A 27,219-nucleotide genomic window follows, 5' to 3' on the forward strand; every position below is an offset into this window, starting at 1 on the left:
CCACCAGCAGCAGCCCTCCCCAGTTGCCCCAATGAGTTATTGAGGGCATCAGGCTGTAGCTGTGTGGTTGGATTCTGCGAGCCCAGGGCCCTGCATCAGGTCACCCAAAGGGTCAGAAAAGCTTCAGTGCCAGCATGTGGGAACATGTAGCTGAAGACAACAGCAGAGTAGGATTACAGCAGCACCATTTAGATCAGTTTAGACTACAGTGGAGATGCACACCACACCTACAGCCATCCCCACATACAGCAATGACATGGAGAATTTAGTAAACTGTCCAGGAAGAACAGAGGAAAGCATTTAACTGTCTCATAAAAAAAAAAAAAAAAAAAAAAAAAAATCAGTCATGCTGGTTTTAAGTCTAAGTCTTGAATTTGGAGAAAAAGAAGCAGGGAAGAGAGAGTGAGAGCATATGAACAGGAAAGAGTGAATGCATGTGTGTGAGAGAATGGCAAACAAAGAAGGTTTTAGAGTAGATTAGGCTTTAGTGAACATATTTACTTATTGAAAGAGCTTTCATATTTTACATTGGAAACCAAGTACTTATTAGCAAGAGATTTGACAGTAATAATTCAGAAATACAATATCAAAAAATTAAAACTTCACATTTATTAAATATGAAAGTTTTAAAGCTCTTCATCTGTGAAGAATCAATTTCAACAGAACTATTAAAAGGCACAGTTTCTACAGCTGATGTATGTGACTAACTGATAAGCTAAGTTTAGAACCATGGTGTTTAGACCTTATAATGCATGAAACAGAAGTCTCTTGATTCTCCTTCACACATGTCAATTTGATTTTCAGAGCCAGTCATAAATTATGAACTAAAGCAGTGAATTTAAGCCAGCCTATATAACAGACTGGTGCTTTTCTTGTACTGTGCTTTGCTCCCTGCTAACCTGATGAACAGTGGTGCTGCAACCATCCTCTTTCCACCCAAGATCCCTGAAATACAGATCACTGTCTTCCCATCTCTTCTTCACCTGCTTCCATCCCAGAAATCTTCAATTGGTCCTACAAGTGCAGCATATCTGCTCTACTTTGGCACTGTGCAAACAGCTCTCCTTCCTTCCCCTAGCTTTGGAGGCGAAGAAAAAGACAAAGCAGCACAAAATCAGAATGCAATGCCCAGAAAGTACCAATAATTTGGTGTTCCAGCTATATTGAACAGCAGCATCACCACAGCACCCATATACTAGACTAGACATCAAGACATACAGCTGCAAAACATCATATATACTTAGAAGCCTGCATAATAGTAGGACTATTACACAAACAGTTTGAAGCAGTGGAATCATATGAAAGGTAAAATCAATCTTTGCCCATTAAAAACCACATACAACTGTGCTGAGAGGGAAAAAATTTATTGGTCCTTTAGATTTCCAATGATTGTTTGTATTCTGTTCAGCAAATTCATTCAAATATTACATACAAAGGATATCTTTTCTTCATTTGCAATGTTAGAGCTAGCGTAACATTCAGTGGAAATGTAAGGAATAAAAGCAAAAAAAAAGATCTTCAAATTATTAGTGAAATACATGATTATTTTTTTCCTATTTCAGCAAAACACTTGCAAAGAACTGGGTTCTGTGCTCAGTACCCATCTTCCATGAAGATGACTCTCGCATACTCAGAGAAGGCACTTGAAATTCCTGGAAGTTGGGATGTCAGGAAGAGGAGGGATCAGCTATCACTTGGATAACAATATGCTCATTTTTAGTAAGTGCAATACTAGTATAAATTCAAACAGCCACAAAGCATTAAGATACAAAAAACTTAGCTAGACATGCTAACTAAAGGGCTGCAAAGCTGGAGTACAACAAATCCTTCTTGTCACTGTCACCATTACTCATCATCTCCACCACAGAGGAGCAGGAGTGCTTTCCTGTAGTCCCCAGATGTATCTTTCTGTTAACATAACAGACCAGTCAGCATGAGTCACAACCACAGAAATGTGAAGAAAAGCAGCAGCCAAAGAGGACTCCAACAGATTATACATTTGTCCCACCCACAGGAAATCCACTTGGATGACTCTTCACTCAGGAATGACGCAAGGAAATTCTCTGTCTCTTATGTTAGAGCTGTATTTACGCAGACAAGACTTTCAGAAAAGCTTTACTAAAACTAAAAGCTTTACTAGAACTGAGCTACCCATTGTCTACTAGAATGCATTCATCTGCAAGTACGAAAATCCAGACAAAGGAGAAGCCCAAAGCAGCACCAAAAGCAACAACCTTTAAATGTGCAAAGTGCACCTGCCATCACTTAGAAAGGCCCCAGCCCTGCTCCCCCTAATTCATGGGAAGCTCTGCTACTAGTTCCGCAGGACAGCTGTATGGGCCCAACTGACAGTGTCAAAAGCAACTCCACCCAGCCTAAGTAAGGGAGCATAATGCGAGGAATGATAAGAGAAAAATCATAAAAAGCAGCGTTTAAAAATAAAACTGAATACCCCCAAAAAACTCCTAGAAGAAAAGCATTTTGGCTTCAACTTTGCAGCAACAGCTGGCTTTGCATTTCTTGCTGGCTTTTTCACTTCCTGCTCCTTCCCATCCACTCAAAGGGGATTATGATTCAGACTGATTCCACAGTGAAATGCTTTCCACTTTGAAACGGTGCAAAAGGTTCCACACTACAATCCAAGATTTAAACTTCCACCTTGTGATAATTCAGACTCCCAACCCCAATATAATTTCTCTGGAGCCAGCACCCTCTCTGAAGCACTGAAAATCACAAGGAACCCAGACAAGAAAAAGGAAATGAAGCAGTAGCTAAAAATGGTGTATGAGTAATAGTAATTTCAGAAAACCACATCTGTTCTCCTAGTGAACACTGGAAAGAAGCCTTTAGCTTTTCCTAAGAGGTGTCCCCCACTTAAATGATTCTATGTGGTACTTCACAAAACTGCAGACCAACTACCACTGCTCTCAGAGTGCCCTGTTTTGTGCAGCTCTACTCACATCCACCGCCTTCCCTAAAAGTAAACAGTGGAAACAATGACATCTCAATCACCCCTGTTTTCCCTGACAACAGAACAGTAATTTTACCTGAATCATATGATGCAGTGATTTTGCAAAATTCTTTCTGAATTCTTTTCTAATATCCAACAGATCAATTTCACTTCTTGAAACCATGACTCTGATCAGGGTATCATCATCAGTGCCAGCCCCCTATGGAGAAAAGTTTAAATAATATTAAAATATGAGTTTGTTCTGGACAGATGCTGTAACAAAACAACAAATACAAACCACCACAGTGCAACATGAAAGCACCAAGTGCAACAAGCGGTGTCTCAAAACACTCCTGCATTACATTTCTACTCCAAAACAGAGAATATTTGTGACAGTATCCCAAGACATTCACACTGCAATGTGGAGAACAGAGGACTGACCATGCAAGGTGCTCTAATCCCTGGACTTCTATGAAGTGCCATATTGTCAGACCTCTTATGTCATGTTTCATCTCACAGGCCTCAACCGTGAACGACCATATAAATTTAGAATGATTTTTATTTATACTAAAAAAAACAAACACATTTGGGGATCTCACCAGCAGACATTAATCAGGCCCCTCATAATAGAAATGTACAAGATTCTAAAACACACAGGAAAAGATTTTCTATTGCATTCTTTAAATAAAAATTAATAAATAGATAAATCAAAAAAAAGTAATCCTCCTCATAAAAAAATATTATGCCAGTATGCTGAGCTGTATTTTCCACCTGAACCTTATTCTACATTGGTATCTATAAAAGCAGTAAAGCAGCTTTTAAAAATTAAGCTATCATTTAATCTCTTTTCACTAATTCTCATGCTGACACCTCATCAACACAACCATCTGGTGACAAACATACTTCAGTGCTTTTCAGCAAGGGGAAGGGAGGAATTCTTCAGGGAAGCTGATAACTTGCCCAAAAACAATAGACTACCTACCTCGGTTTTAATTAATATTAGCAACTGTGAGTTAAAACCCACAGTTTTCCCTGCTTATCTCTTCCTATCCAAGAGAAGGTGAAGCCAACAGAAACGCAGCTGTGTCGCTGTTGGGATTGCCCTGCAGAACCTTTTGTAGCCATTTAAGCCTCTCTCCTTTTCTCTGATGAGTTTCTTTTCCTTCTCAAAATGGGATGGATAGTCATCAAAACCTGTTTCAAAGCTAACCACACCTTCAGTCTGTAAATACTCATCTCCAAACCAAAAAGCACTAAATTTGCACATTCTACAATTTAGTTTTTGGTCATCTTTACTTCCTCAATATATCCACCACCTAAAGACACTGTAGCCTTTATTTATCTGAAGGTGCCCAGTGGATATAGCCAGATGTTTTCCAATATAACAAGACCCAAGTCAAAAAACAGGTGATGAGACTGATGTTTCCAGTAAAAGATTTATGGTCTGACAAACTTACGATGAACACGAAGTAAAGCTTATGAATTGTTTAGATCCTCTCCCAGATCTGCATTCCCCAAACCTTTTGAAGATGTTTAGCGACACAGTATGCTGTTGGCATTTACACTGAAATCAAAAATGAAGAACAAGCAAAAGGGAGAGGAATTGTAGCAGGGGAAGATGGAAAGTGAGGTGTGGAAAACATGTACATACCTTCATGGAATAATAGAGAGTCTCAGCAAAATAGGCAGGCACACTTCGGATGCATTTCACTGAAAAAAGGCAAAGGATTGAATTTCTGATTGTTATTCAATACGGGACAATCTTTCACTGTCAAGACAAGGTGTATGTTACTGGATCATTCTCTCCTCTGTGGACAATTAAGTATACAGCTGTCAGCTAGTCTGTTCCTCTGCTACAACTCTTTGGGTTCTAGGAGTTAGAACGCACTGTACACTTCTAATAGAGAAGAGACTTTGCTAGTCAAATTCTACTCCCAGTTACAAATCTGCTATGACGTTGTGCTAAATTATACGCCAGGAATACTAACAAAGGCAGAGTTTTGTCTCACTTTCTCACAGAGGTGCACATGACTGAACAGAATGCAGTTCACCACCACCCTCCATCCCACTTCCCCCCCATTCGCACCATCTACTAAAGGAAGAATAAAGGCTTATTCTCCAAATACAAAAATAGATCCCAGGTGATTAACTTTAACAAGGTACCATGTTTTCATGCCACTTCCTATAACAACTGCAATTTAAGGAGGCCTGGGAGTAAATGAAGGCAGCCAGTTCTAGACCTGTTAAGACTTAATTACCAACTGCCAAAAGCAGCTTCTCCAGATCACCAGAGGTTTCACGGTCAATGGTCTCTTCAATCTGAAAGCCGGAAATAGTCATGTATTTGTCAAACACTGCAAAACAGAAAGTGTGCTTAGTCACATGTATAGCCAGCATTTCTCCCAGTATCTTCCTCAGTACAGGTTAATGCCACCTGTATCTCATTATCCACAGTTCAAATGCTATTGTCCGCTCATTGTTCCCTGTGTCTTATTTTAAATACCTATTTCCTACCAGATTGCTGCTATACAACGCATACCTGTACCTGAGAAGGAACAAGCCCATCCATGCACCAGTATGTGCTGGGGGTCAACCAGGTGGAAAGCAGCTTTGCAGAAAAGGAGCTGGGGGTCCTGGTGGGCACCAGATTAAACAGGAGGCAGCCGTGTGCCTTTGTAGTAAAGAAGACAAATGGTGTCCTAGGAGGAATGTTGCCAGCAGGTCAAGGGAGGTGGTCCTTTCCCATCTACTCAGCACTGGTGAGGCCACGCCTGGAGTGCAGGGTCCAGTTCTGGGCTCCCCAGTACAAAAGAGATATGTAACCGAAGCGAGTGCAGTGAAGGGCCATTAAGATGATTAAGGGACTGGACCATCTCTCCTATGAGGAAAGGCTGAGAGAGCCAGGACTGTTCAGCCTAGAGAAGGCTCAAGGGGGAATCTCATCAATGTGTACAAATATGTAAAGGGAAGGTATAAAGAAGATGGACCCAGGCTCTTCTCAGTGGTGCCCAGTGCGCCAGGACAAGAGGCAAAGGGCACAGGAGGTTCTGCCTGAACATCAGGAAACACTTTTTTTCTGGCACAGGTTGCCCAGGGAGATTGTAGAGTCCCTTGAGATGTGCAAAAGCCACCTGGACATGGTCCTGGGCAGCCTGCTCTAGGGTAGCCCTGCTCAAGCAGGGTTGGACAAGATGACCTCCAGAGGTCCCTTCCAACCTCAGCTGTTCAGTGATTCTGTGCACACATCCAGTGAGAGGGTGCAGGGAAAAGAGGGAAAGGGAAAGAAGGGAAGTTTTAAGAAATTATCAGCATTTTCCCCAGGGTGCAGCTATCATTTAGCCTGAACCTAAGATCTTGTCTACACTGGGCTACTAGATCAAATTAACTTCACAAAAACTGGTCTATTGGCAGTCTATTGAACTCTGTGTTCATTAATATCCGTAAGACCTGAGTGTTCTATGAAATCTTACATTTCTATCACACTAAGTAAATGTTGCGTGCACCAAAAAAAAAGCTTTAGGATTACTTTAACGCAAATAATGGTAAAAAAACTAAACAGTAAAACCACAAATCAAATTACCATTGAAAATCCAAATGAATCCAAAGATTCAAAAAGGAAAACAGAAAGATTGGAGAACCAAAAAAACCTTTCTGGTCATTATTTTGAATGGCCTAAACAGTTTGGTAAAACAGACTTATGAACAGGTAAGGAGCAGGGAAAAAAATTATTGTCTCTATTAACAGCTAATAAAGTATGCACCTATAAAAGGGTTGATCTTTTCAGGGCTAGATCTCCATCAGATTATGACGACTCATAACAGACTCTCAGCATCACTTCTATTGTCATGACCTCTTTCAAAAGGGAAAAATAAAAATAATAAATAAGCATCTAGAAACAAACACCCCAGCTGTCCCTTGGATCTATTGCACCAGTCCTTCAAGCAGGAGATCACCACTGCTAGGGGGGAACTGAATTACAGGAAACAAAATTACACGTGTTAAGTAGAGGGAAGAGGTGATTAAAGACAAATACAGTACCAGAAACAACTTTTCTACAATTTTTACCACCAGGTGGGTAATACTGAGACTTCAGGCAGAAGTTTTCAAGCACAGAAGAACCATACTACCTACCCCTCCTTAAATGGGAAACACTTCGGGTTCCCAAGATGGTGATGAACTTTTCTTCATCTGTTCCCCATTTCAGCTCCCCAGCTCTAAACAAAACCTGTTGTAAAGTCAAAAGATCAAAACAGCAGCATTTGTTATGTGTCCACATAGCCACTTGAAAAGCGCTATTTGTCTCACTCTGAGGAGCATTAAACTTACTAACAACCTATAGCTGGAGGCAAAAAAAATTAAATAAAATTGCCAAGTACTGAACTGACTTTAGAAAAAAATAAATGATAAATTCTGAAATTGACTGTGAAAGCATTTACATGAGCAATACTGCTTAAGGCTCTAAAATTGACTGTGCGCATAGTCCCTTTCATAAGCCTGAAGTTTTCTGAAACTCTGATAATACAGGAGATAAAATCCATTCCCAATACTGTTTTTTCTACCTTTTTTTTTTTTCCTTACTCTTTTTCAAATCAGATTAGCAAAACTTTACTAAATGATGACTCTTATCAATGGCAGAACCATGCTCACTTGGCCCAAGAGGAAGTTTTCCAAAAATGAGGGGAAGATGGATTTAGAAACTCTCAAACAGGATTTTCAGGCTGCTAAATTCTTAGTCATATGAAACAAGATTTTAATCATTTAATTGTTTTAGCACATTCATGGCTCTTCAGGCAAGTCTTTCTTCAACGCAGACAATGACAGGCCATTAGCAGCATTTAGGAAAGTAAAGCACTTCTAAAAGTTGGAATAAGCAACAGGAAGGAGAAAATGAGAAAGAAAAATTCAGAAAATTAAATTAGTTCTTTTTCCTAACACTCAGAAGCTTTTTTCCAAATACTGTGCTAAACACCATGCAAGGAGAAAGGTTTGTACATACTGTAGTATATAGTATTTTTTCTCCCTCCTCAGTATGCAGAGGACAGGCAAACAGGTTACCTCCTATATCAGGCAATCAAATATTTCTTAGAAAAATCCCCACAAACAAATCTGCTGCCTAGCAATGCTGCTGGCCATCTGCCCATACTGTAAAACCTGAATGGGATGTTATGAATTTCCTCCTTCTCCTACAATCCTATTCAAAACACATTTGTGAATGCTGCATGCTCTTTTAATATTAAGAAGTACAGAGTACAAAAGAGTGGGGTAAAAAAAAAAAAGCTATTAAGGCATTGCAAGGTTATTTAGTTCAAATAATATACGCTAAGCTCTTCAAATTAATACCAGTACTCTTCATCCAGTAGCAAATGTGAAGTCCTAGCAGAGCATTTAGAAACACTAGGAATGCATTTCTTTAGAAATACTAAAAGTTGTAAATGGCATTTTATGTGAGCTCTAAGTGTCTACCTGCCTTGCCACTGTGCAATACCCAAAATGTACATCAATTGCATAACTTGAAAATGTGATATTCACAAAATCTCTTCCAAAAAGTTAAACTTTCTCCTTCAGGCACTCTCAGAAAAGCCTTGCAACTTCCCTGCATATTCATACTATCTCTTAGAATTAATGTTTAGTAATGATAGACCCCAAAAAAATCAAAAGTCACCACTGAGCAAAAAGGTTGCCCTCTAATACATCAAATCCTTCCCAGAATATCATATTAATCAAGAGAAACATTGGGGAGCCAAAAACAGTCTTACACTTGCACAGTCACATATCTAAATCCTGACCATCTGTACCTGACAATAATAGTTAGAAAATTCTCTGAATCTGTTCCAGCTATGTTACATGTTGAATGTAAAGGTATCAATACAGATAAATGTGACAGAACACTTCTCTGTTTGGGTCCCAGCTCAAGCCAAATGTACATAACAAACCACAGCAACAATTTAAGAAACCAGGACTTTTTCAACATTTAGATATGGTGCCTCCTAAATTCAGATGCTCATTTAAACTCAATTAAAGAGGCCAAAAGGAATCTATCTATCTACCAAGGCCTGTGGTTCACGGGTTTCCTCAATTATGTAAGCCTAGCTAAAGGCAAGACTGACATAACTTATTTCATGAAGCAGTCTAGTTCATGATTCAAACATTTGCCTCTAATTTTCCAGCTCCAATTTCCACAGGATTAATTTTAATATCAGGAGAACAATGCTTTCTGAATTTACATAGCAAAGGATAGGCCTATGCCAGTAAAATACATTTTGTCAGTCTCTCTCCCCATCTTGGCCCACTATCAGGAGAATGTTTTATAGATTTGGTATTCTACTTTTCCTCCTTGCCACCTTGAACGATTCACATATTTTCTTTCATCTCAACTGACAATTTATAAGAGGAAAATGTCTAGCCCAGAGTTATCTGAAATAACAAAGAAACACGCATTAAATGTGTTCTGTAACCAAATCACTGAAATATTGACCATCGCTACAACTAACAACAAATCCAATAGCATCCAGCAAGAGACTGCATCAAGGATACCAATTAACTGGTGGTTTTGCTTTTGCTGTCTAGAGCACAGGCTTTAGTGATCAGTGAAAACATTATGGACAATACTTGCAAAGTGCAATATGCAAGTCCCTAGAAACTCTTTAAAAACAATTCTTAGACTGTCATCTGGTTACAGTAAAGCAGAGTATTTGATATATTTTCTCTTTTTAGTATTTCACCCTCTGTGGAGGCATGCCTCACTGAATAGCATTAACATTTCACTATGACACACATGAGACATGATATGGAAGGACTGAATTCAGAGAGAAGTTCAAGTCAGATATTAAGGAATGAACTGTTAACATCTCTGAGTTTTCCAGCAGCGGGTCTCAGCATCACAAAGCCTCAGTAATCATAACTCTCTCTTCTAATGATCCAATTACTGTTCCATTTATGCATCTCATTAAGTACAAAGCAATACAAGACATGCTTTACACTGAAATGTGAAAGTGCCAAAAATCTTGATCTCAATGTTTCAGGTTTTGACACTTTTGTCCAGAATGTATAAAAGCACAGGAAAATGCATTAAGAAACATACACAGAGAACCTTAACAATTTCTCTCTCACATTTGAATTCTAGCTGCATAGTCTCTTTGCAAGACAACTTGTAGAAATGCCCCAAAAACCAAGTCATTCACCCACCTGGGCATCCTGCTCAACAAGACCCTCATCAACTCTGCCGTCAGGATCTCTATTTGCCTGAAGAGAATTTTTAAAAGTTGTTAAACTGAAGAATAAAAAGCTGAATCAAAAAACAGCTTATCTGTTATATTGAGCCTGTAAGAGTTACTGCAAGAAGTCAACCCCTAATGCACCTTCTCCAAAATCACCTTATTTTTCCCCTTCTGCTCGCATGAGTCTTCTTGAAATAAATGTTCTCTTCTTCTATTGCCTTCAAAACCCCATGTAGCAGGCATTCTGCTATACCCATAAGCATCACAGAAGCTTGTCAATTCAGTGATGTGGAAATGACCCATAACAGAGCTCAAGATTGACCCCGGAAATCAGGGGAAGTGTCCCAGTTTCAGAAGCAATCCTGCCTATTACCAGGTCTTTTCAGAATCCCAGCTTAGTCAGCAGAAAGCAACAAGCGTACATCAGGCAGGAAAACAAAAGTGAAAATCATGCACATATGTCTGAATACAAAGAGATGCTGACCTGCAGCAGGACCACCAGCAGTCTCTGAAAATAGCCTGATGTTTCTCCTGTGATCTTGTCCTCCAAGTTGGCCTCATACTCTGCAAAAGAGCAATATCCATTCACCACCTTACAGACTTCCTCACTATTTTGAGGAGAAAGCAAGGAAAAATCAAAAAGTTAATTTGACTCACAGCTTGTAGAATCATTTATCAGAAACAGTTTTACCAACTAGGACATATTCTGCTTTCACTTATAACCTAACATTATTGTAAAAGAGGTGAAAAGATAGCATCTCACACCTAGTATCAGGAGCAGGTTCCTCAAAATATTTTGAAATACAGGGTGACATGCATAGATTCAGCTCTTTAAGAAACTAAAGAGCATGCAGATCTGGAGTTATGCTAAAATATGGCAGTCTCACAACTGTACAACAACTGTGAGCCCAGAAAAGTCTAGTACTAATAAATTTTGCCCTTGGAGACTCCAAGTTTTGCCTCAAACTTTTTTAAGACATGAAAATTTCTTGTGTGGCAGGAATCTGCATAGAGGCAAAAGAAATATGTTTTAATTCAAACACTGCCTTAAAAAAACAAACCCCACAATCACAGGGTAAAAGCACATACTCCTGTGGACAACCAAAAAGCTGCACCTGCTTTAGCACAAATGCATTTGAACAGAACGCTAAGCAGAAAGCAAAAAAAAAAAAACAAAAACAAAAACAAAAAACCACACTTCTGTTTTTTTATGTGATACCAGTTTTCTAGTTTCCAATTACTAAAAATCCCCTTTCAAAGGGATGAAAATAACGGGTGAAAGAAATGCATTTGAATTAATTCTAACCATAAAGTACAAATCACCATAACCTGCAGTCATAGCCCTGAAATAAAAACTATTTTAGTTTACAATCCAAACTCTAGTTTCTCTCAATATAAAATTTTGCAACACAACAGAATGAAATCCCACTTATTGGACACACCCATCAGATCACAGACAGACCTTATTTGAAAGATGAGCTACAATCATATTAAGAGAACTGAATGGAGACCCATGAACTTTTTTATGCTGAACTTTACCTTGCAGATAAACCTGTTTAATATTCCGCACTTCCGCAGGTGTTCTGGAGGCAAGAATTTCAGTCAACACTTTCTCATTGGTTCCTGCTCCCTGCAGGGGTGCAAGTATAAATCAGCTGATGGAATAACAAAAGGAAAACAAAAATTCCCTTTGACAATCAAATACAAGCATCAACTTATACACTTGGACCAAATAAAGAAAAATTATTTTCTTCTTTCTGGTATATTGTGGGGGTTTTCGAAAGAATTTCTTCCAGTTCCAGCTTGACTGTTTTCAAAACCAACCCAACACTTAATAAAGGCTCACTGCTGCAGGACTCAGATGAGCCCTTTCATGTTCAAGCACACCCAAATATGCCTCAGTTCTTCACTATTACAGTCAATGACATCAAGGTCAGTGAATGAATAGAGTAACAGGTTCCATCTTAGCTCTAGTTTATATACTGCCTTCATCAACCAGTACACAGATAAACATAGAGCCACCCGGCAATGATCTTTACCCTTCTATGAACTGTACTATGTTAAATGCACCCTCTCTTCCACTGCAAACACACACATTTTACAATAGAATTGCTAACCCAGATAGTTAAAGATGCTGCACTCTAATTACAGCAGGCACAACAGGCACTCTTCACTTTTACAAGGACAAAATTTACAAAAGTCAAGCCAGTATCTTATTTCCGCAAGTCTGAGCCTACTTTGTCTGTAAGAATAAGCCATTGCTCTTCCAAAGAAGTCATTTCACGAAAGCAACACTGAAATACAATACTGTGTATTTTTTGCTTCAGTGTGTTATTTACAACCTTTCCTGTAAGGAAAATCCAAATACTAACTGCATACAAAGATATCCAAAATACAAATCTGCCAGGCTGCATGTAATCATTTTCAAAATACAGACTGTTTCAAGAACATGCCTGCTCAGCAAGTAAGGCAGGCACAGTTATATTAGTTCTAATCTAAGTAGCAGCAGTGACAACTGCTTAGACAACGGCTTAGACAAGCGTACTCTTCGCTGGGTAAAAAACTGGCTGGATGGATGAGCCCAGAGGGTTGTGGTGAATGGAGTTAAATCCAGTTGGTGGTGGGTCACAAGTGGTGTTCCCTAGGGCTCAGTACTGGGGCCAGTTCTGTTTAATATCTTTATTAATGATCTGGATGAGGGGATTAAGTGCACCCTCAGTAAGCCTGCAGATGACACCAAGCTGGGAGGGAGGGTTGATCTGCTCAAGGGTAAGTAGGCTCTACAGAAGGATCTGGACAGGCTAGATCAATGGGCCAAGGCCAATCGTATGAGGTTCAACAAGGCCAAGTGCCAGGTTCTGTATTTTGGTCACAACAACCCCATGCAATAGTACAGGCTTGGGGAAGAGTGGCTGGAAAGCTGTCCAGCAGAAAAAGACCTGGGGGTGTTGGTCAACAGCCGACTGAGTACAAGCCAGCAGTGTGCCCAAGTGGCCAAGAAGGCCAACGGCATCCTGGCCTGTATCGGAAATAGTGTGGCCAGCAGGAGCAGGGAGGTGATTGTTCCCCTGTACTTGGCACTGGGCCTAGTGAGGCTGCACCTCAAGTCCTGTGTTCAGTTTTGGGCCCCTCACTACGGGAAAGACATTGAGGTGCTGGAGCATGTCCAGAGAAGGGCAGCCAAGTTGGTGAAGGGCCTGGAGCACAAGTCTTATGAGGAGCAGCTGAGGGAACTGGGGTTGTTTAGTCTGGAGAAAAGGAGGCTGAGGGGAGACCTTATTGCCTTCTACAACTACCTGAAAGGTTGTTGTAGTGAGGTGGGTACTGGTCTCTTCTATCAGGTAACTAGTGACAGGACGACAGGAAATGGCCTCAAGTTGTGCCAGGGAGGCATAGATTGGATAGTAGGAAAAATTTCTTTACTGAAAGGGTTGTCAGGGATTAGAACAGGCTGCCCAGGGAAGTGGTGGAGCCACCATCCCTGGAGACATTTGAAAAGCACGTAAACAAGGCACTTCAGGACATGGTTTAGTGGGCATGGTTGACGGTTGGACTCAATGATCTTAAAGGTCTTTTCCAACCTAAATGATTCTATGAACCGATAGTACAGTCTTCAGCATAGACTTCATGCTGATAGCCAAGTTATCTTGCACTGAAGTCTATGCTATCACACCTTCTTTACTCCTGTTACCCACCTTAGCTGAATTGCAGCTAGTATCAACATCTTTTCCTGTGCAGACACATTCTCTGAAATCCCATGATCTTGTGTTTACTATAATTTTTTGTGACAAGAACAAAATCACTCCTGTTTCACTATCTCTTATTTTCCCTCCTACACCCATCGGTTCCATCATTTCCCTGTCAGTCTTTGACTCTTAAGTCAACAAGAGGAGCTTGGGAATACATTTTTTTCCTTTTAGTCAGCAAGGCCTTTATCAGCTTCTTTTATCAGGTGCCATCTTCCCTTCCCCCACTGCATATAAAGACATTACAGAAAATTTCCAGGATTAAAGTTTCTGTTATCTGAGATACTATTTGCTGGGTCATGGGGTTCATGACCACTAGCTTGCACAGTTACTAAAGCCTACATATTAACCAGTTGGCCATCAAGGCTCTTGGGAGTTTATGTGTGAGCGTCACCCAACCAAGCACTACCTGACACTAGTCAAGTTCAATGTCCTCTACTTTAATCAACAGGTTCTGTGAATAATCCAAGGACATCCAGTTCCTGAATTTCCACATGCTGATAGTATCAAACAGGTGTGGTGGGGGATGTGGGGGGGATAGGACCACATGGAAGAAAACACACTAAAATATCTACACATACAGATTGTAAATTGTTTGTCTACCTGGCCTTCTCAGAAAGGCACTAAATGCATTGAGCTAAAGAGAAATGTTAGAAAGGTAACACCAACAGGGCTATCAACTCTTGCCTCTGTATTACTGCAGGCAACTTTTAGAACACATTCAATAATACAGATAATACCCACTCATAATTTTGGTGGACACCAGTTTACACAAGTACGCGAGCCCATCAATTTTGGAGTTGCATTGTAATCCATCAGGGGCAAAACACTCTCTAGCTTAAATAATAGTCAAAAACAGACATACAGGTAACACCACACTTTCATGAAACACCTTGAACTACTTTGCAGCCCATGCATACAGCTGCATAGCTATAAAACCTAGGCTGCTCACAGCAGAAAAATCTAGTGTCCACTGGACTTCACCATTGCACTTTAGCAGCAAAAAGAATTTAGAAGCAACATGCACATCTATTAATTGTATTTAAGTCAGAAAGAACAAGTCTTATGCTATGTAGATTTTAGTCTGCATCTACAGAAAAACTGTTCTCTTAAGATTACATAGTTTCTCATGAAAATAATTTCACATAAAACATATACAGAGTAGATTTCTGAACTACCTCTAATGCATTATTAGGATGAATAAGAAATCAGGCAAAACCATGGCATTAGCAATAACAGCAGGTGTTAGCATAACATTCATAATTAAAAAAAGGAAAAAGAAAAAAAGGTTACTTCTATTACCATTCCCTTTACCAACCAAAAGTTCATTCCTAAAAAACAACAAAAGAGCAACAACCATTTCATAAAATGTATTAATTACCTTCCCTCACTCCTCCTACCTTGATAGCGTGCTTCAGTGCATGAGCATCAAAAATATATGTTGGTCTCATCAAAGATACCATCAATGTTTCAAATTTGCCGGTAAGTTCTGATTTCAGGTCATCTACAAGATCCTAGCGCAGAACAAACAGTGCTGTAATGAACAAGGACTAACCATTCAAAATGGATGCATGTGTGTCTGCAAGCTAGAAGACTCTGGACTTGCAACAAAAAGCACAAGGGACAGGGCTCTGTTTGTTTTAATTGGTACCTGAACTGAAACAAATGTAGCCAAATAAGGCAGAAGGAAAGGATATATGGGCATTGGGAAAACCTGAAGTGTATTTCAATTATTTCCCCGCCCCTGCCCCCACTCCAAGACAGAAATTCTCTAAAACCTAGGTGTTCACTGCACTTGCTATTTGAAACAAAGGTTACCCAGCCAGAATATTAAAGGATCCAGCAATGCTGGAAGAAAGAAAAAAAGCCATCTTTGCTTTGAACTCACTTATGGCTTTATCTACCAATATATTTGGTTTTGCTCTCTCCTATGCTGTTAGGCCAGTCTATTTTTTCCACATTTTCTAGCTCTAGAAAATTCTTTTCCTGCTATCACCTTACATTGCAGACCTTGCATCAAAATACTTGGTAACTCCTTCCATAGCAAGAATAAGATCAACACTAAAAGCACACTAACAGGAAACTATAGGAGCTTTTGCACAAAAACCCATCTAAAACATATTGGACCAAAATACAGAAAAAGGAGGTAACTTCCTTGTGCTAACCTAAAAGGAATATTCTAACCTAGCCAGCAATTAAGAACATCACAGCATGGGGAGAGGGGGAGACAGAAGCAAAACTAGATTTTCTTTGAAGGAACATTTTACAGGGAGTGTGATGAATGTGCCTCACAGTTTTAAGTAATCATCACAGGTCACATTCAGCTCATTTCTTAGAGGTATTTTTCTTCCTCTCACCCTGCCAAATAAGGTTTTAAAGGCAGATGCAATTTCTTGACGCTGAGCATTGTTTCTGCTGGTAAGGATCTTCAGAACAGTTTCTTCATCAGTCCCTGAAGTTAGAAAGAACAAAGAGTTACAAACACTCTAAAAAACAAACACCAGTGGCACAAACTCAAAAGGCAATGAAAGATGTTTCGAAAATAAGTCTACTGACAAACAACAGAAGCATTTAAATAACAAATGTCACCATACCCCAAAGCTGGGCCACCAGGTTTGGTGTTCTGCTGTTGCAAAAATATGACTGGAGGACCTATGTGTTTTTTGTTTTCCATTAGTGCTCTGTTCCAGACACTGCTCCTAGCACCCCAGGCATCAGCTATAACATTTAGTCACAGTCTGTATTCTACATAGGAGCCTTGCCTTTGAGCTCACCAAGGGATCTGCTTTAGAATAAACAATCTGCTGACTCCCAGCAAAACTCAGTCCAGTAACCCCAAACACCCCACAGTACAGAAGTGTGGACCTATTATCAATTTTATATATGATAGTTTGCAAGGTAGCCCTCACAGCACAGCACCTTACTAGCCCTACTGAATTTGCCAATAGGTTGAGGTGTATCACACTTCCCTTCCTTCTGCTTCCTCTGGCAGGCAGCTTCAAAGAAAGTAGCAAATTAGGATTTGCTCTCACACAGAAGTTTTGGGGCAGAAAGCTACAGTGTGAGTTTACGGACCACTTGTTAGTCTACATTCATGCTGTGTGCTTGTATTCTTTGCTCACAGTAACTGCAATGTGCTTATGCACTTCCAGACCAAGGGGGCTGTCCCACATTTTCCAAGCACAGAGCTTCTATACTGTCATAACTCTCCACAGTTGTCACCTGTAAATCCACAGTCTAGCTTACTGTGCAGCAAAACTCCGTGTGCAGAAAAGCCTGTGGAGTACCAATTTTTAAATGAAGAATGTGCACACCACCTTTTTTTCCCCCTTATGCTAACCTAAAAATAAACATCCTCAAGACCAGTACAGTCAAAACTAGGACACGCCCAGACTCATGCAGTCCTGCAGTTGTCATTCCACGGCATGTAGATGCACGCCCTACCCAAACCTGCTAATATAAAAAAAAAAGGAGTTCAGAAAGGATATTTTCAAAGGACTGAGAGCCCTTTCCTTTTCATAAAATAAATTATTCTTACCTATTCCCTTCATGGCCTTACGAAGGGCTTCTGCATCAGCTCTGGCATCAAAAGGAGAGAAGGCTGTCACGGTGCCTCTTGTGTACTAGAGCGGGAAAAAAGAGGTAGGGGGAAAGGGAAAAGGGCATGAAATAGATGATAGTATCTTTCAGCTCCCCATACACGAGCTTGACTAAATTTGAATCCGCAATCCAAAAGATGATAGCATTTTTCTTGCAATTGTCCAACTAAACAGCAATCTGTTCGTATTTTAAACACAGCTCACTCAAAAGGTACTACTATGGTTTCACTCAGCAGTACCCCAGCTAAGGTCAGGTATATTTACATAATGGTGGTTTGCAGGATTGATATTTACAACACTGGAGCCTGAATACAGGAAAATTACTAAGAAATTATCATTTAAGTAATTTGGGAAATTAATTGCACAAATCACATATGCTAGAAAAGCTGCACAAAGATCCAAGACACGTTTGGAAATAAGAGCTTCCTCTCCTGAAGAAAAACCTGCTGGAACTCTCAACCAGTATCACACTGATATTTTTTTTCCCATCACATTGCAAATGAGACCTACTGAACTTTGCAATGGCTTTCAATTTTTCATCATGTTCCTTTTGACATAAGCAACTTTTTTCTCAAGTGACTCAGCTACATTTCTCATAGTTGTTTACAGCTAAAAAGAAGTAACAGCTCAAACATAAGGATAAAGATCAGCCCGTCCAAAACACAAAAATAATTCCACTAGGTTTCCATGGAACACGGCTCTTCAGGGACTTTCTCTTCAGGTCAAACACAAAAGGATATTCATCACCCTTATGGAACAGTCTTGCCTATATTTAAACATGACAGTTCAAGAACCTATATGTGTATAGCACAGTAGTTAATTTATAAACTATAAAAGTCAAGCAATGGCCAAAAGAGGAAAGAACTGGGGTTTGGGAATAGGGAGGTTTTTCTAACAGCTGAAGAAGGGAAATTTCTTGTAAGCATTGCTGTACAAAAGTACCAATCAGTACAGGCAGGGCATTTGTCCACTCTCAAGAAAAAGCATGAAAGAAAGTGCCAAGACACCTACTGAGACTGGCACGAGATTATTACACAGACAGCACAGCCATCTGGCCTCTGCGATACAGCCTTTCCCTCAAGTTAGCAATTTCAGCCACACAGTGCTTTGGTTTCAAGTCAATGGACTCATCCAAGACAGGTCAGCCAAAAGAGCACAGATAGAAAAGAGCAGGAAAGCACTAACCAGAAACTGCCCTGAAGCACTGCTGCCTCTCAGGCCACTTGTGTGTTATTGCCATCAGAGACTCCCTACCCTTCCCACCGCAGAAGCAATAATGAGTTATGTTTACCTCCGCCATATTTCAGCAAATCAGAACGCAAAGTATCATGGTGTTTAATAGCAACAACAAACTTCTTTCTTGCTGATGCTTTCCAATATCCAGCATACTTCAGAGGCATGGCAATTCCCCTGAAGCATTCTGCTTTTCTCATTACAAGCAAATTTTTAGGCACTACTTCAAATTTAGGCACAGCAATATGTACTTATTGTCATTCTCCTAGCTAATTCCAAAGGCTATCATGAAAAACTCTCAAAGATTTAGGACTCAGTTCTATAAATTTAATTTAATTTGGTAAAACAGATAAAGACTGAAAAGCCTCTGTATTCCTCCTCCTCCCTTATTACCACACCAGGCAGCATGGGGTTATTTAAAAGTGTATTTCCTGCTATTTTGTTTCATATCATCTTAACATAACTAATATTATAAAACTACCACAATTCTCCTTTGGAAATGACTAAAGGTAAACAGGTCTCAGAGAAAATAGTTATTTATCTTTGAGTTAAAGTTTTCATTTGCTTATCTTGTTATAAGCAAGTGGAATTCCCCTTCACAATTCCTAAGTCTTATGACAACAGCCCAACATTCCTCTGTGGCTGTTTTAGACAACCTATGTGTGAACACTAAAAGCTAGATTAAATCTATCTCTGCATCATCCTTCTCATTTTTGTTAACTAAGAAAAATCCTTCCATAACTCTCTTCCAAAGCACAGTGTGAAAAGCCTCAAAATAGTCCAAGCTTGATGAACAGTTCCTGAAATTCTTCTGGTACACCTGTAGTCTGAAAGAGTTTTCTTGATGTCTTCTCACCATTTGCATTCCAGGCATTCCCTTCTGACACACACTGTTTACTGGATTTTGGCTACCTACCTGCCACAATCATCCTCAGTCAGTACTTGAGCTGCACCTAGCTTGCAAACCAGAAATATTGCTGCAGCTCTGCCATCTAGCATAATAAAAATCCATGTCACCTGGGTACCACAAAGACAGCAGCTATAACAGCAGAATCTCTAGTTACATCTCCTCCCCTTGATACTATATGCTGCTGCAAATAGAGCACAACCACAGCAGAGGCTATTAGTATAAGACAGGCTTGGATACAGCTTTGCAGACCCGAGTCCAACCTACAGTTTAAGTGCCTTCAGAAGCCACATGCGGGCAGATGCGACACAGACAATAGCTGGCCCATCACTGGGAAAGCGTTGAGCCACCCTTAACTTTCACATCAGAAACCTACTCACCTAGCTCTTCAGAGCACTGCAGCGTGGCCTGGCAATCCGGCTATGGCAGGAAATACTCAGGCATACCATCTTAACAACCACAAATCTGTGTAAAACACCCCAATGCCCAGAAGCACCCTGATTAGTTACTCCAGTCCCAATTTCTCATTTGCAAAATCAATGGACAATGGCAGAAAGCTCTGCAGTGATAACAAACCCAGTCCATGGAGGGAAGAGCACTCTCCTCCTTCCCAAACATGGCACCTTTTGGCCAGAGAAAGAGAAGGCAAGCACCTGTCCTAAACCACCATCACAGCCTGAACCACTGAAGTCAACTTTCAGTCACACAGAATCTGAAATAGGAGCTACGAACCAGACATTTCTACCAAAATAATAGATCCATACAAAAGAGTTTCTGACAAAAGCCAGACACTCATTTATCAGACAACTCTGCTAGTTTCAACATTAAGTAGAGTTTAAACAAACTGGTTCTTGCAGATGGATCACAGCGTCACAACTGCTACACCATCCTGACCTAATATGAAAATGGTAAACTGAAAGACAACAATTGATTTACAAACTTAATAACTTTTTTTAGAGGTAAACAAATTATCTTATTTTTAGTATCTCTAAGAATGCTCTTTGTCATTTATGCAGACAGATACACAATAAAACAACAGGCTCATAGGTCATTTGTATTTTGGTTATTAAGTTTCCCACTCAGTAGAACCCAAAGCACATCAATAGAAAGAAGAATACAAAAAGTCCTTGATAATAAATCCTTTTGTAATCTGGAGTGATTCCCTTACTAAAGAGCAACACCCTACACTTAGCAGTAAAATATAAAAGCGAAGCACAACACGCAAGACCTCAACAGAAAGAGGATCACAAGATTATAACACCCAAAACCTACACACATTCTCTTCTTTCTACATTCCCCAATACACTGACTATTGTTAAGCAATCAGGTGTAGTGCAAACAGAGTTTATGATTATAGACTAGAAATAAAACAGCAGCTTCCATTTTCTCCAGACACCTACCAATGAGACCAACGAAACCCACAGATACACAAAATTAGTATGAAGAGGAAAGCTGGGGGGGGGGGGGGGGGGGGGGGGGGGGGGAACGGACGGATGACAAACAAAACAAAACCCAAACAAAACTTCAAAACAAGAGATGATCTTGCTTTGGAATTTATGCCCCTCCAAAGAAGGAGATTCACATTCTCTGTTATTTTTGTTTATTCTGCTCTAGCAAAAGTTTGCAGAAGGAGAAGATACAATCTCATCAGGCAAGTTGTTTCTAACCAGCACCTCAGCACTACATTAACTTCTCCCAAGAGATAACTTCACTTCACAATTTGATGCCCTGTGACCACATATCCTGGCAAAAGCATTATCTGCAAGATCAACAATAGCCACTTAGCGAGGTTCCTTTTAATTTTTCCCACCAAGCACACAAAAAAATCTCCCACCCACAAGATCCCATGTTTAGCCACTGTTAAAAACAAAGCATTCATTACCAGCAAACAAAAGACCACATTTGAACTGATTCAGACTTCTTCCCAGCTACCCCTGCCCTATACCCACTCACAGCAAGTTCCTACCACTCAGACTTCCCATAGATGAAGAGCTACCCCCTTTCACAATGCTGCTCTGCAGCAACAAAAGTAGCACCTCATCAGTTTGCCACTGGAAAGCCCAGTGTCTGGTGCAGAGGTGGTGGTATGTGGCTTTTTTTGTTTGGGGTTTTTTTTTTTATTTTTTTTAAGCAGCCACCTGTTTACAAGATGGCACAGGAAAACAGTGGAGTGTTAAGAATGGAAATGGAAATATTTTCCAGCACACAGGTTGACAAACAGAGAAGGTATGTTATTTTCAGAAGACAGAAGAGAGCCCAGAAGGTCACGTGCTAGAATAAATGAAAGACTGCCTTAAGATTTCTTACACAAGAATAGCCATCTTGCAGGTAAAGCAGAACACAATGTTCACTGGTAAACTGAAAAATTTTGTGGCCATTGAAGAGCACATAGAGATCCCAGTTCAAACTGTGCTTTAAAGCTAACATCATGTAAGAACTATATAATTGTTTCATGACATCCTTACTGAAATTTCAAAGGCAGTAGGATGCAAATTACATTGTGAGTGGATGAATATAGGTGCAGAGCTGATACAAATGTACAACCATAAAGATGTCTCTACAAAACACCTCCCTAAGTTTAGCATCACTTCAGGTTGTTCACTTAAATAGAAGGAGTCAGCTCTGGTCAGCAGACTATATTCACATCTGCCCCAATAAATTTAAACTCCTGACAAAAAATGGAATTACACAACATCTGTGCTGAACTCTGAGTCAGTACACCATGGAGATACCAAAGATAGGGAGGAGAGAAAGAAAAAAACAGAAGAAAAAAAAAAGAGAAAGAGAGCCGGTGAGAGAGAAAAGAAAAGCAAACAGCAATGTAGGAACCAATGCAGGAACATCTGCAAAAACACACAAAGAACCTCTCCTCACATGTAACCTCAGCGAAGCCAAAGAGCTGCTTAGGACCCAATTCTGAAAAACCATATGTACTTTGGAATGTGAGACGTAATCCTCTGAAGCACTACTGGAGTTGGCAGTACTACTCCTGCGCTCCAAGTCACACATGTACGTTGGCCGAACAGGAACTCCAGATATAGCACACAGCAGCCACACCTTCACCAGCACAAGCAATCCTTTCCTGGCATTTTACAAATGAATACAGAAAGCACTCCCAACTTCACATTCAGGGAAAAATTTGGGAGTAGCAAACCAAAACAGATCAGTCCACAGCATGCAAGCAGAAAATAGTCTTGTTCCTTTCTTTCCCGATTTCCAAATCAGCAAACACAGGATAGCATTTCCAAGGCAGCTTGTTTATCGAGGAGGAAGAGATCCTACCATGTGCATCTATGCATTAACAAAGACCACTACACATACGGACGTGTGAAAAAAGGCAGCTTGTTAGGACAGCAGTGTTCCTCCAAAGAAAGCAGATAAACACAGGCATGGAAAGACCAGGCTGCACAGCACATTACGGCATGCTGTAGTTTTCCCACAAAATGAATGAATGAACCTTTTTGTCCTGGACATGGATCACACAAAATCCCCCAGGTCTTTGGGGGGGAGGGGGGAATCTTCCCATAACTGAGCAAGAACAAATACTTCAGTAACCAAGACTCCAAAGATAACTTACCTTCTTCAAAGGTTTTACTCTTCAGTGATGTATCTAGACTAAATTGGACTTCAGTACACTGTGCTGTGCAGCCTTTGTGAACTCTGAACCTTTGGATGTACATATAAATAACTGCTGTCAACTGACACTCAACATTTCATGACTGATAGGCATTTTCATTTCTTAGCATTACTTCACAGTGCAACAAAATTTAGAACAAACGCCTGCCATGAGCAGCAGAGCTTACTCTTCAACTCTTTTTTTTTATTATTATTTTTATAAAATGCTTTACAGGCTACAAAGCTTTAACACTCCCAGTCTTTTGTGGCTGCATTATCGCACAGGCAAAGAATACTACTGGAGCGGAAAAGAGCCCTCTGAACATGGAAATGGGAGGACAAGGCCTACCTAGTACAAGACCTCATCACTCCAATGACTTCAACCTACCACTATCCACCACAGTTAGTAACCCAACCCCAAGTGTCACCTCAGGCAATAGAAAATTCTACTACGTGAAGACAGGAGTAACTGGTTTGCACTAGTGAAGAATGAAATACTCCTTCTACAAAGATCAAGAATTAAAGTTTGTGTCTCTGTGGAACAGACAAGAGAATTGCAAATTTCCATGCTTTCACTAAAAGGAATTTGCCCTAAGCCTGTAAGCAATACTACATATACCATAATAGAAGGCTGTCCAAGTAGGTCTGTCTAGTCAGATGCCCTGCACTGGGGCAAGGGGTCTCTCCTTTCCTAAGATGCATCCTACAAACCAGGCCTGATGTTTAAAGAAAGAAAAATCCACTCTTCATCCCTCAAAAAAAAAAAAAAAGAAAACCCCAAACTTTAAGGATTTAGTGGAATACTATTAAAAATAAAAAAACTTTTTTTTTTTAAATTAAGTAATCTTTCTTTCTTTTAAAGCTCAATCCAGACAGAATAAGTATTCACAGGAGTGTTAAAACACCACTGATCGTTCCACTCATTGTTAAAATAATGTTAAAACACCACTGATCGTTCCACTCATTGTTAAAATAATGAAACTACTACAGCATTAGTGTGCAATTACTCTGACTTTTGTGAAGGCACTCATACCACTTGATGGCTTTCACTTCCTACAGCAGTACAAAGCCCATAAATAAGCCATTAAATTCTTATTTTACTTTCCAGAGCATATGCATTTGATGCAACTATAGAAACAAATGCTGGAGTCAGCCCCATTTTCCAAGCCTTCGTCCAGGCTCAAACCACAGCGACCCAAGGGCTGCAAAGGAAAAAAAAAAAAAAAAGTACCAGACGGAGTACTACACCATAGCTACAAGGCTTCCAGAAAAACTCAAGTCAGAAATGAGAAAGCTGGAGATGGGACTACCAAGCCCCGAGCCTCCACGGGACACAGCCACGGCAGTATTTTTTTTCTCCTTCCTCCTCCAGTGGAAGGAGCCTCCACCCAAGCACTATATAAACACACCGTACCGAAAACTTGGCCAAATTAGTGGAAACTGGCAGAAAAAAAAAACCAGTTGTCCCTGACGCGCGCCTCACATGATGAGCTGCTTTCCCCGTCCCCCTCCCCTCCGCGTCTCCCCAGGCTTGGGGATGGGTTGATTTAAGGCAGACCGAAAAATAAATCACTGAGGACTAAAAGTAAGGAGACGGGCAAGACGAGGGTGTCCCGGGACCGCCGGCGGCCGTTAGCCCCTCGCGGCGGCCGTTCGCCGGGCACCGCCGCCCGCCTAACCTTCGCCATTTCTGGGATCCGCCGAGTCGGGGCTGAGTCCGAGTCTGCAAAAGAGAGACGCGACAGTGAATGCCCGCCCGGCCCGGCACCCTCGCCTCGCCTCGCCTCCCCTCCCCTCCCCTCCCCTCCCGGCGCCCCTCGCTGCCGGGCAGCGCCCTCACCCCAAGCCGGTCCGCCGAGCCGCCGCCGCCCAGAGCTACCGGGAGCACTGACTAAGGCTGGAGGGAGGGGGCCCCGCCACTGCTTGCCTCACCGGGGGCCGGGCCAGGCCCCACCCCGGGCGGGCGGCGAGCCACGGCCGCCTCCCCCGGGCTGCCGGCGGTTTTATCCCGCAAGGCCCCGGGGCTTCGAGGCCCGGCCGGGCCAGACAGTACCCGGGCCGGGCTCCTCCTCACTGGCTACTGCAGCGGCACCTTCACGCAGAGAGCCTCCAACAGCTGCTCCAGCCCCCTCCTGATGAAATCTCAATTAAAAATCAGTTGCCTTTAACCTGAAGAGACTCATAGCCCATCACTAAAGGACAAGGCTGTACTGAATTTTAAAGCAGGCATTTTATTAGCTGGCCTAAGTTAGCTTCCAAGTAAGCTAGGTTAGCAAAATAAGCACAGTGTTGGAACAGAATGCAAGGGCTGTAGTTCTAGGCTATCAGTACGGCAAGCATTTTGGGTGATGATACTTTTTACTTCTCAACATCTTACAGTGGGACCATGTCACTGGCCCGGGTATAAAGAAGATCTATCCAGTTTGGGAGAGCAACGAGGATGCAGTCTGCATGGCTGTTCAAGGAGCACTGTCATCTCTAACACTGAAGACTTGCTCCCTCACCCATACAAATGCAATCCAGCTGTGTGTCAGATGAAAGAAGGAAAAGAGAATGCAACACAAATGGAATTTAGTGTCTTTGCCAAAATAAAACATGAACATAATCTCACTCTGTAAGCGTTTTAACATGTAATGATCACTTCTGCCTTCAAGTGAGTTGTGTTTACCTCAGAAAACAGACAGAAATGCAGATTGTGGTGTAAATTTAAATATTTTGTCCAACATGTCTTGTTGCCCTAAAAAGTGCACATACAGTTCAGCAAAAACATGAGATCCACCCAGCTGGCTTCCTTTGCAGGACCAAGGATCAAATGGTTTGCTGAAATGGCCTGATTTACTTATTAAAGTCTAATTTGAATCTAATCCATTGAAGTGGCATTCCACACATGCTCAAAGAAGGGAATAGGGAGCTGCTCATAATATGCCCGTAGAAATGCACATATGGATTAGATGTAGAATAACAATATTTAAGAAAACATGGGTTATGAAATGGTTTAAAAAATAGTGGTTGACATTCAAACAGGTTGCTTTTAGTTTAAGCACAACCTTGCTTACACACAGCCACCTCTTTCTGCAAAGTAAGTCTTTTTCTCCTTACACACTATATCCAGAGCAGATACAGGCCATGCTGTGATCACATTTCAAGCTTTACCATCTAGAAAGTGTACACATGCACACACAAAGAAATGCAGTGGGATCTAAATCTGCCCTCTTTAACACACCCCAAAATTCTGTCGATCGGATTGAGGCACATAAACACAGCAGTAACTGCACACCAAGCGCCAAACGACACAGGTGTGAGCACAGACAAATGGAATTCATACCTAGTTAGTGGCACAGATGTATGATAAGGAAAAGTTATGGGGTAACATGAAAGTTAAAAAAAGGATCTATCAGTAACATGAACAATTAATAAGGTGTCTAGAAATTAATGAAGCTGTAGTCCTCATCACTTTGAAACATGTTAATAGAATCTCTTTTCGTGTAGCAAATGGCATACATGAAGATTGGTACATTACCGATACAAATGTATCTATTAAACTTCACAAATAAAACAAACCCTTGAGTAATTTGAAAAAGGTGCATATTTGTCTAACACATTATTTCGCAATTCGCATGTGACTACCTGGAACGCAACTGCACTGCCTCAGAAAGACAGCAGTCCTCCCTTTCCTCTCCTCCCCTCTGCCACGGCAAGCTCCTCCTGGCTCCCAGCGCAGCAATACAAGCTTTGAATTCTTGGCTTCCTATAATGCCAAGTATAGTTTAAACCAGGCAACGTGACATACAATTTTTGCTAGGTTAATGAAAATGTTGCTAGTGTGTCATGTGTATAATAGCACACTAAGAGGCGGGGGGGGGAGGGGGGGGAGCTTGTTTTCTCCCCACCTCTTATCATACCTTCCGATTTACGAGGACGGATTTTTCTGGATTATAGGATTTTTGTTTCC

At 40.9% G+C, this 27,219-nt stretch overlaps 1 protein-coding gene across 2 annotated transcripts; it reads right to left on the reverse strand.

Moving 5' to 3' along the window:
- Window positions 1-1,348: 1,348 nt before the first annotated feature.
- ANXA5 (annexin A5) lies at window positions 1,349-25,244 on the reverse strand. Of its 2 annotated transcripts, none has more exons than XM_049814809.1 (13): window positions 25,108-25,244; window positions 24,947-24,990; window positions 17,452-17,536; window positions 16,271-16,365; window positions 15,314-15,427; window positions 11,707-11,797; window positions 10,652-10,731; window positions 10,136-10,192; window positions 7,082-7,175; window positions 5,209-5,304; window positions 4,602-4,660; window positions 3,048-3,170; window positions 1,349-1,908 (listed from the first exon to the last, which is right to left on the reverse strand). In XM_049814809.1, the coding sequence occupies exons 2-13, from the start codon at window positions 24,953-24,955 to the stop codon at window positions 1,846-1,848; spliced, it is 966 nt and encodes a 321-aa protein (XP_049670766.1). In that variant the 5' UTR covers window positions 24,956-24,990; window positions 25,108-25,244; the 3' UTR covers window positions 1,349-1,845. The 2 variants fall into 2 exon arrangements, with proteins under 2 accessions (XP_049670766.1, XP_049670767.1); XM_049814810.1 differs by having other exon boundaries at window positions 24,947-24,989; window positions 25,066-25,158.
- Between the last annotated feature and the right edge of the window lie 1,975 nt (window positions 25,245-27,219).

Source organism: Accipiter gentilis, chromosome 12 (genome assembly GCF_929443795.1).
Source record: "Accipiter gentilis chromosome 12, bAccGen1.1, whole genome shotgun sequence".
NCBI lineage: Eukaryota > Metazoa > Chordata > Aves > Accipitriformes > Accipitridae > Astur > Astur gentilis.

Excerpts from the sequence above, each read along its gene's own strand:
- ANXA5 (XM_049814809.1), bottom strand. Across the intron at positions 16,366-17,451 it reads TAAGGCCATGAAGGGAATAG|GGACTGATGAAGAAACTGTT; the intron begins GTAAGAATAATT and ends TTCTAACTTCAG. Across the intron at positions 3,171-4,601 it reads CTCTCTATTATTCCATGAAG|GGGGCTGGCACTGATGATGA; the intron begins GTATGTACATGT and ends TTTTCTCCATAG.